The sequence below is a fragment of the Mus pahari genome, chromosome 15, assembly GCF_900095145.1.
Source record: "Mus pahari chromosome 15, PAHARI_EIJ_v1.1, whole genome shotgun sequence".
Lineage (NCBI taxonomy): Eukaryota > Metazoa > Chordata > Mammalia > Rodentia > Muridae > Mus > Mus pahari.
Genome location: NC_034604.1, coordinates 73,505,716 through 73,515,408, shown reverse-complemented (window position 1 = coordinate 73,515,408; position 9,693 = coordinate 73,505,716). Strand labels below are relative to the sequence as shown.

At 51.6% G+C, this 9,693-nt stretch overlaps 1 protein-coding gene across 4 annotated transcripts in view; it reads left to right on the top strand.

Moving 5' to 3' along the window:
* The window catches only part of Nfatc1 (nuclear factor of activated T cells 1), a 106,965-nt gene that overhangs the window by 45,963 nt on the left and 51,309 nt on the right, over window positions 1-9,693 (top strand). For all 4 annotated transcript variants that reach the window (XM_021214372.1, XM_021214370.2, XM_021214373.2 and 1 more), the window contains exons 4-6: window positions 80-282; window positions 1,708-1,880; window positions 3,637-3,777. In XM_021214372.1, the coding sequence (XP_021070031.1) occupies window positions 80-282; window positions 1,708-1,880; window positions 3,637-3,777 (517 nt within the window). The remainder of the gene's footprint in view (window positions 1-79; window positions 283-1,707; window positions 1,881-3,636; window positions 3,778-9,693) is intronic.

Genomic DNA, 9,693 nt, shown 5'->3' with positions numbered 1-9,693 from the left:
AAGGCGTGCGCCACCACCGCCCATCAGCAGTTTGTGTTTATGGTACCTACTTACTGTGAGTCTTCTGTTTTCTTGCCAGCTACACGGTTACTTGGAGAATGAGCCTCTCACGCTACAGCTGTTCATTGGGACGGCTGACGACCGCCTGCTGAGGCCCCACGCCTTCTACCAGGTCCACCGGATCACGGGGAAGACCGTCTCCACCACCAGCCACGAGGCCATCCTGTCCAACACCAAAGTCCTGGAGATCCCACTGCTTCCAGAAAATAATATGCGAGCCATGTAAGCCGAGTGGGGGCTGTTCCCAAGGGGTGGGCTCCTGCTGCTCTGCCCAGCACCCAGTGCTTAGCCCCAGCTCCTAGGCCGCAGGCCCTGTGGCTCTCTCAAGCCTGAAGAAACTTTAGATATTTACCGTAACAGATTTGTGTCTTTTGGGGTTCTCAGGTGCTGTGTGTTATGGCACCTACAAGTGTCTCAGTCACACAGCTATAAAAGCTGCCCCCAGGGCCCACATTAAGTTCCTAAACAACACCTGTTTACTTCTGAATGCAACCCCGTTCATTCAAGGAATGGTTGGAATAAACTGAAAAGATAGGGCAGGGAATACCTCTAGATTGCTTGTACTCAGAGCTGCCAATACATGCAGCTGACATGGCCAGTTCTGGGTGTGCAAAGTCCCTGTGGCACATGATTAACTTAGAAAGGGATTTATTAAGTGCTCCCTGCACATCACACAATATCAAGTGGGGCTTTATGCCGTTCATCCCGTGATGTGAGTGCCCTGTGCTGTGAGTGGAGCTGAGAAAACATGTGTTCTGGTCCTTCCCGTGGGAGACACATTGTACTGGACCCATGGCGAGCTCAGACAACAGCACACATAAGCAGGTTTCTAGTCAGAGGATGAGGCAGCCATGATGGAAGCATGGACAAAGGAGTCCCAGAGCAGACAGGAGAGGCCTGAGGTCGCTCTGGGGCACTGTGCCTCTGAGGTGACTTGAAACTGAGAGCTGTTTGCAGAAGGGGCTTAAAGGAGCCTGAGCTATGCATGCAAAGACTGCAGCGCATGAATGATAAGGCTTGTGCTTGGGGCTGTGCCACACAGCACCTTGTGTGTCCTTTGATAAGTTCTTCATAGCTTTAAGCCTTTTAAGTCAATGACAAAAGGGTGTGTGTCAGCTTCTCACAAGTCTGAGGGACTCACCCTCCAACTTTCCTAAGGACAGGATAGAACCAGAGAAAAGCTCTTTTATTATATCAAGATTTTTTTTTGTAATGTATTGAACCATTTACCAGACTGTAGATTTGAATGAAATTATGAAGTAAAATGATTGTGAAACCCTGGAAGAAAAGTTTTACAAATCACAAAAGGTATTAAAATAAATAAGTGAATAATGTCAGAGCCCTGAACCACATTGGCTGAAGCACCGAAGGACACACAGGAGGCACAGCCTTGAAGGCTGTTCCTCTCCAAGCTGCTCTGACACATCTTTGCAGGGTCTGAGATGTCTGGTCCCGGGAGAAGACTACAGCCTACCCGGCTGCTCGGATGTGTGGATGCTGTAATCTTTCCCATAGGCTTCTCTGCGGGGAGGTGGGGCTGGGATGCCCAGCAGGAAGGCTGAGTCTTTAGGGCTGGTCTGGCAGACCAGCGCTCCTCTTACTCAGTGCTGGGCCATAGAGTCAAGCCATGGCCTTTTTTCCCTGCAGCATCGACTGTGCGGGGATCCTGAAGCTCAGAAACTCTGATATTGAGCTGAGGAAAGGGGAGACAGACATCGGGAGGAAGAATACCAGGGTGCGGCTGGTCTTCCGAGTCCACATCCCACAGCCCAATGGCCGGACGCTGTCTCTCCAGGTGGCCTCCAACCCTATCGAGTGTTGTAAGTAGCAGACCATGCTGTAACTGTTGCAGGAACTGTACCCTTGAAGGTCTGTTTCAGTAGGCTTCCTGGAAAATACGATCCCTCTTAGGAGACCCGACTTCCACGTCTGGCTGGGATACGTATCCCCACAGAACTGGGTGCTGGTTAGAATCTGACCGTCATACCCAGCAGCCCTGGCCTTGGCAACTGTGTTAGTAAGACGCAAAGTCTGTCATGAAGCAGAGTTATACTGACTGTATCTGTATTTATTCCCTGTTTATTCTGAGGGAAACTGAGAAGAAGAAGTTTGGCTTTGCAGCCAACAGACTGGACAAACCAAAACAATTCCTCCTCTTTATTCTTCTCCTCTTTTCCCCTCCTCTTCTCTCGTTCCTACCCCGTTCCTCTTCTCCTTTCCCCTCTGCTCCTCTCCACAGCTTTCATCTCCCATATTCTCCTTCTCTTTTATTATCTATTCCTCCTCCCCAGTTTGTGTCTGTGTGCGCACATGTATGTATGTGTGTGCGCACACATGTGTGCATGCATGTGTGTGTATGTGTGTTGTATGTGTGTACACTGCTACAGAGATGGAACTCGGCCCCATGCATGTTAAACAAATGCTCTACCAGGGATCCATATGCCCTGTGTCTGAATTTTGTAACTCACCATGACTATTCATCTTCCCTGGTGGTGCCAAGTTATGCCTTTAATGTGTAAGGTGGCCACCAGACATGGCATGGCTACCACCTTCCTCTGTCCTGCTTGGCTGGTTCCTTGTTAGCAAGCCATGTCACTAGAAACATGTCAGGGTCCATCCTCTCAGCCCCCTGCACCCTGAAACCCTCCCCCATCTGGGGACTGCACTCATGTGGGGTCGGCCAGGCCGCTGAGGAGTCGGTCTTGGCCAGCCCTTGCTGCTCATATCCCGGCACTGGCAGACTATGTCCCTTCTCCAGCTACTGTGGCTTTGTCTCCGGAGAGACTCTCACCATGGGGCTTTTAGTTCCATGCTGAACTCCTGAGTTCTGCAGGCCACTGTCAATGTCCCCTGGGATGTGGGACAGGTCCACGTGCATCCACTAACTGATCCTTGCTTCCTCTGGAACAAGCTGCGTCTTACTTAGTCACACACACACACACACACACACACACACACACACACACACACACTGAAGCTTGTGGCTCTTCCCTCTGTTCCCACCTGTCTCAGTCCACTGGAGACCTGAATTCCTGAGGCTAAATCTTTCCCCTGCCCCGGCTTGTCTGACTGGAAGGAGTCTTGAGGAAACTCACCTGACACAGGTGCCCAGAACGTCACCCCTCCCCCAAGCCTCTGTGGCCCCCTCAGGACCACACTCACAAAGTTGTTGATACCCCACTGGGTCTCTCCCAGCTGCCGGTTAAGCTTTCTGCTTTGTCTCTGCGCCCAGGCTCAATCTGGCCCTAGGGCTCCTCCCACCCAGCCCTTCCAAGGCCCTTCCTGCCCTCCCAGGCCAGAGGCCAGCATTAGAAGGCAGGGTTCCCTATTGCTTGCAGCTTCTGAGAAGAGCGCTCCATTCTTAACATGGATCATGTCCTGATGGGTTTGCCTCAGTCCTGACAACTACGGGCAATATGGTTTGAGACCCTCTACAAAGTTCAGGGATTGGTCAGTCCCCAGAGAATCCGAACAGTCATGTCAAATGGCAGCACCCGGGGCCCAGCATCCGAGCTGCAAGGCATCCTCCAGGCCGCAAAGACAAGGTTTTATTCACTCTTGCCTCCTCTGACACAGCCCAGCGGTCGGCCCAGGAGCTGCCCCTCGTGGAGAAGCAGAGCACAGACAGCTACCCAGTCATCGGCGGGAAGAAGATGGTGCTGTCTGGCCATAACTTTCTGCAAGACTCCAAGGTCATTTTTGTGGAGAAGGCTCCAGGTATGTTGTTCAGAATGGCCTGGATGAGGTCCTGCGCTTGCTGCTGGTGGGAGCTGGTTCCTGCTGGGCAAGATATGGCCCCTCCCCCTGCGTGAGTGCGTTTGGTCATAGCATGGGCAATCACCCGACAGAGGTAGCCATCAGTCCACAGGGGCTCTGAAGAGCTCATGATTTCATCCCCTTTGAGTTTTTGTGTTGCTGAAAGTCAAGTCAAGGTTTAGGTTTGGGGTGCACCGGGACAGACTTTTGAAAGTGTGTGTTAGGAAAGCCTATAGGCTGGTGTTGGCAAACACCTGCTTGCCAGGGTCGTCTGGTCACCTGGAGTGGTCACCAGGCCTGGCACCTGTTTTGAGCTCTGCCCAGCCCTTCATCCTGGCTTTTCCTCTCTCCCCTTCATGAGGGAGAGCACTCCCTTGGTTTCTCCATCTCTCTCTCTGTCTCTGTCTCTGTCTCTCTGTGTGTGTGTGTATGTATGTGTGTGAAAGAGTGTATCTGAGTATGTGTGACTGTATGTATTAGTGTATATGAGTGTGTGTGAGTGCGTGTATGTATGTGAGTGTATGTGTGTGTGAATGTGTGTGAATATATGACTGTGTGTGATAGTGTATGTGTGAATGTATTTGTATGAGTGTGTGTGTGTGATTTTCATCTCCACAGACCTCCCCCATACCCCACAAAGATCTCCATGAGAAGACAGAGCATAGCATTGCCATGCTCAACTGTAGCTTTCTGCTCAGAGCAGCCCACAATGAAACTGTCTCATGGTTTGCAGATGCCAAAGGTGAGCTCAGAAGGGCCGGTGTTCTGAAGAGCAGTGCATTTTCTTTACGCCTAGGGCCATTGTGTCTGCATGCCATTGGGGGCCAGGAGTGTGACCCCAGGTCACTTCAGTTAGACATTGGTCCCGGCTGCTCATCCTTTCTGGCTCCAACTTGGTAGAGCTGTAGTGACCAGAGAGGCTTCTGGGCTCCAGAACACAGGGAAGGCTGAGCAACAGCCTCTTGGGTGGCTGTGGGCAGACATGCACTGACCCGGAAGGTGTTGGCCTTCAGCTGCAGTAACTCCTCTACAAAGGCTGTATGGAGTTTGGAATTTTGGACCCAGGCCTTCTTCCAGATGGGGATTTTGAGGGGGGGGTGCCATATCCTACCCACAAGGGTATCAGGGTAGCATCTACTCCAGGCTACTGATTTGGAGGACTTTGCCTGCTTTTTGTTCTTACCAGCTGGCCTTTTCTTGGAGGTGGTCAGTCCATACTTACCCTAATCATCGCAAAGTGCCGAGGCATTCAGTGGCTTCCATAGTGGGGTCTTGATTTTGTCCCATTCACAGGAAACATAAGCACTTCAATCAACACAGGCTTTGACATTTAACTCGGCTTGCCTCTGTAATCATGCATGTAATTGGAAAATATGTTGTAAATTATAAAGGAAGCCCGACTAAGTGCAGTGATAAAGAGAGTTAGCAGTGCCCACACCCCTTCTCTGGGGAGGTAAATTCTGAAGTCATTTGACCTTCTGAGCCTCAGGCCTGCCTCCCTGTCGGCCAAGGAGCCCTAGACACGACGCTCTGCACTCTGCTCTGTAAGATCCCTGTACTCAAATCGAGGGAGCCCCAGGCAGGATCCAGATAACTTCCCTATCTGTTTATGGCTGTTCAAGATGGGGAGACCTACAGAGGTACCTGCCCCACAAGGGAATTGGCCACAGCTGTAAACTTGGTAGCTCACACCTGCGGCAGCCAAGTCTGAGCCTGGGAGCAGCGGCAAAATGCATCTTCCGGACTACGGAGTGAGCAGCCCACTGCTGACCACAAGCCCCTACCTTACTGTGCTGGAAGCCCCATCTCGCCTTCACTGAATTCTTCCTACCATAAAGCTAAGCTCCTGACCTACTTTCACAGGTTACAAGTGATGTCTATACGTAAGGCCTGTAATAAATGAGTAATGTCACACAGACAGACAGCACTGAAGGCTTTGAAATGTGAGAACACCACAGTTCTGTGTCTAGACAACAATGTATTACATATATACATATAATTAGATTATTTGCATATGCGCTCAGGTGTGTACATGCAAATGATATTTTTCTGAAGGAAGGAAACCAATATCTGCATGAGTCTCTTCCTTTGTCTTTGGTTTTCTAAGCAAATATCATCCCTAACCTACCACGCTGTGCGAGGCACGTAGGGATGAGCTTTTTCTAGTTGTTTCTTTCTGACAAACCAGGAAGCTCAATCTGAATGGCAAGCACAACTGGACTCTCATCTTCTGATACTGTGCCTGGTCCAAGTTCCATTTTTAAGCTGCTGGTTACAGAAGCCAAACATTTGGATGAGAGGAGAAACAGATGTGTGGAAGCTGTGGTCTGGGCAGGTGGGGCTGGCCTTGCTGGAAGGGGCCATTCTTGTGGCCCTGACTGTTGTGGACACTGTTAGTCAGGCAATCAGGACTATAGCCAGGGATTTGGCTCTAATGGGTCTCCCCTGTGTGATGCAGGATATCTGAGTCCCAGGTACACTGTGGACCATCACCCAGTGCTCCAGGTCACCATGTGCAATGACTCAAAGGTTCTCTACATCTGTTGTCAAAGTGCCAAGAGGGCTGTGGGAGTGGATGCCACTCTGCTGGAGTGACTTGGGTAGGCACGGGTAGCAGAGCCAGATGCTAGCTCCTGCACTGGACACCCTGCCCCCTGCCACTTCACTGAGCAGCTGGGGAAAGTCACTGCAATGGCCTCCAGAGCTAGCTCCTCCCTTGGTCATCCGCTAATGATCTTCAGGTGGGGGGGTGGGAGGTGGTGCCACAGGGCATATGCATAATGGTGAGGTTAGGACTTTTCTCAGGCCTCCTCCTCCTCCTGACAGGAGTGTCAGTTGCTGATTGGCTGGAATGAGACTGTCTTTCAGGGGATGAAAAAAAAAGTCTGTCCCTGAGCATCAGGGAGCACTGACTGATAGTGGAAATCCTTGGAGAATATTCTTTTTCCAGGAAGCAGAGGTAGTCAGTGAGGTCCACACAGGGCCACACGTCCTGTCAGATGCTCTGGCGGTGTTTTGACCCATCCACTCCAAGTGTGGCAGGCGTCTGGCATGGGAGATGACAGGCCAGCTCTTCCCCGCGAAGTGTGGCTGCGTCTTCAGCTCTGCAGACTGGATGGCATGTTTGTGTGTGAGTGAGAGCACGTCGGTGTCTGAGCAGTGGGGTCAGTCACCCTCCTGAGCTCCGCACAGTCTTCTTTGGAGACTGACCCAAGGTGAATGAATAGAGGGCGCTGGTTTCTAAGGGAACTCCCAGCTCTACGTGTTGGCATTGCAGGTGCTCTGTATGAAAGAGTATTGAAGCCTATTTGGGTGTCTGTCACTGCAGTGAAGCCAAAGCTGAGGTGTCCCAAACCCCGGAACGGACAGGTGACACCCGACGGTGACACCCGACCCTCCTTCCTTCATCTTCTACACTTGCTCTGCAGTCACAATGCTCTCTGGTGTCCTGCGTCAAATCTGCCCTCAAAACACAGACCTGGTGTGCGTTGCTGCCCACAGAGCTGCTTTCCTAGCTGGCCCTTCCTCCCCTCCTTCTTCCCTTCCCTCTCGTTGGGAAGGGTCAGGAGCAAGGGACACAGGAGTGGGTGGGCTGGTAGTGGGGCATACAAGCAGAAGGTGGCAGAGTTTGCGAAGCAAAGGTGTCACTGGGGATAGGAAGGCAAGAGCAGCCAGTGGGATGACATAAGGCAGGTCCTTAGAGGGAGATTCACTTCTTTACTAGCTGACTTACCTTGTTCTTGCAGAGTAGGGTGGCTTGAACACTCTCAGAAATGGGCTGTGATGGCAGCGAGACAGAAGGACTCAGGGTCAAAGGGCAGCCTCAGGTCTCAGGGCAGAAGGGCAGCTGAGGAGCCTCCTAACTATGACCGTGTGTAGCAGGAAGTGTTCTTTCAACCTAGCTAAGGGGTTCGGGAGACACCTGTCTGATCTGGAGGGTGGGGCACCGACACTTCATCGTTGATGTGTCTCTGGGGACACAGCTGGTCCCAGGGCTTGCCAGAGGAGAAGGTGCTAAGCCGTGGAGGAGAAACCTCTGGGCAGCGGAAGACAGCAGGGCCCTGACAGGGTTGGGGACCTAGACTCTACGTGCGCCATGTCCTCGGAGTCTCCTTAGGCTTTCAGCCTGTTTGTTAATTGTTGTGAGTTTTAAGGGACCCCTGCATGGTGGCACCTGCTCCTGACAAGAGCTTAGCACAGCATAGCTGGGAGCCCTGGGTCTCCAGCCAAGTGCAGTCTAGCTGACAGGCCTTCGCTCATCTCTGCTTTTGTTGTGTGCTTGTTTTGTTTTGTTTTTTAAGTGTGAGCCTATTCATGACCACAGGCTTCAGGGCATACAGTCCCATGACCAGGAAGCAGTCTACAGAGAGATCAATAGCTTCAAGCCAGCTTGGGGAGCGGGGTGGAGGTATTGTACAGAATTGTATCCCTGCATGGGGCGTGTGTTACTGTGTATATGGTGTGTGTGTGTGTGTGTGTGTGTGTGTGTGTGTGTCAGTGTGTTTGTGTATAACTGAGCATAGGTGAATGTGTATGTATGTCAATGTGTCATGAGGTATGCATCTGTCAATGTGTGGGTGCATGTGCCTGTTTGCATATTAATATGTGCTTATGTGTTGTGACCAAGTAATCCACTGGCCCTTTGTAGAATGTCCCTGTCCCTTGCAGTGCTGATGGGGCACCTCAAGTTTCCTGAAATTCCACCATGTGACCACTGCAGTTAGAGACAACCAGCTTCACCTCCCATGGGGACAGAAGTGAAATCCCCACAGTGTCCTATTGGTGGTCAGTCTCCTGCCCTAGATAATCTATGTGCCTTGGGCCACGTGTGCACAGAAACATCTTCTCATCTGCTTCCTCAAGAACTTGTGAAGTCCCCAGATGCGGCCGCCTTGGGCTCTATAACCCAAGGTGTCTCGGGGTCAGCTGTAGGAGCACACACACCCTGAAGTCACAACCAGCTGTAGGAACATGCTTTCTTTCAATCCCCTGGCCATGGTCTGGGGTGGACCAGAACGGACGGTGTCTGCTCCCAGGCACTGTACACCATCAGCCCTGTGCACACATGCTAGTTTTCATCACCGGCATAAAAATACCACCGTGCTGACCTGGTCAGGCAAGGTTCCATGTGGCTACCATGCACCCTCACTCAGCAAGATTTGGGGAAAGTGCACCCTTGAAGTTCCACTTACAGATATGCCCAGCTTTGCATGGTTCAGAAATCACTGACCCAGTGAGAGACATAAGCTGGGGACCGGACCCATAATCCTTTTACAGAAGGCATTTCCTCAAGTCTTAGAAGGAAACAAATATGGAAAGGCAATGAGAGACTTGGCCTGAAGGCCTGCATGGTAGGAGAGATCTGCCTCGGATCCTGGTGCTGGCAGGCTGAGTCTTACTGTGGGCTTCACGGACAGTTGAACTCACATTCTCAAGATGGAAGCCGCACAGGGTCCCTACCTGACAGTCTGGTTCCTCCTCTTCCTAGAGTGTTTAGGATGACACTTGACAGTCGCAGTCACAATCTCTTGGATGGCACCTCTCTGCCTAGTTGCTGAAGTGTATTCACAGATTTCTCACAGGGGACAGTTCCGGTGGCTTTGCAACTGTTTGCTCTGTACCCAGGAGACTTTGATCTCCATGAAAGAAGTCACTCTTCCACAAGCACTGGCACAGTGAAGGTGTGGCTGGGTGTGGCCCTGAGGTTCCAGTACTGGAAGCACTCATCAGAGTGGCCATGTGGGAGATGCTGGGGCTTTCTGGGTGGAGTCTAGGGAGAAAAATGAGGTAGGTGTGTGCATGCATGTGCGTGTGTGCGTGTGCGTGTGTGTGTGTGTGAGAGAGAGAGAGAGAGAGGGAGAGAAAGTGAGAGAGAGA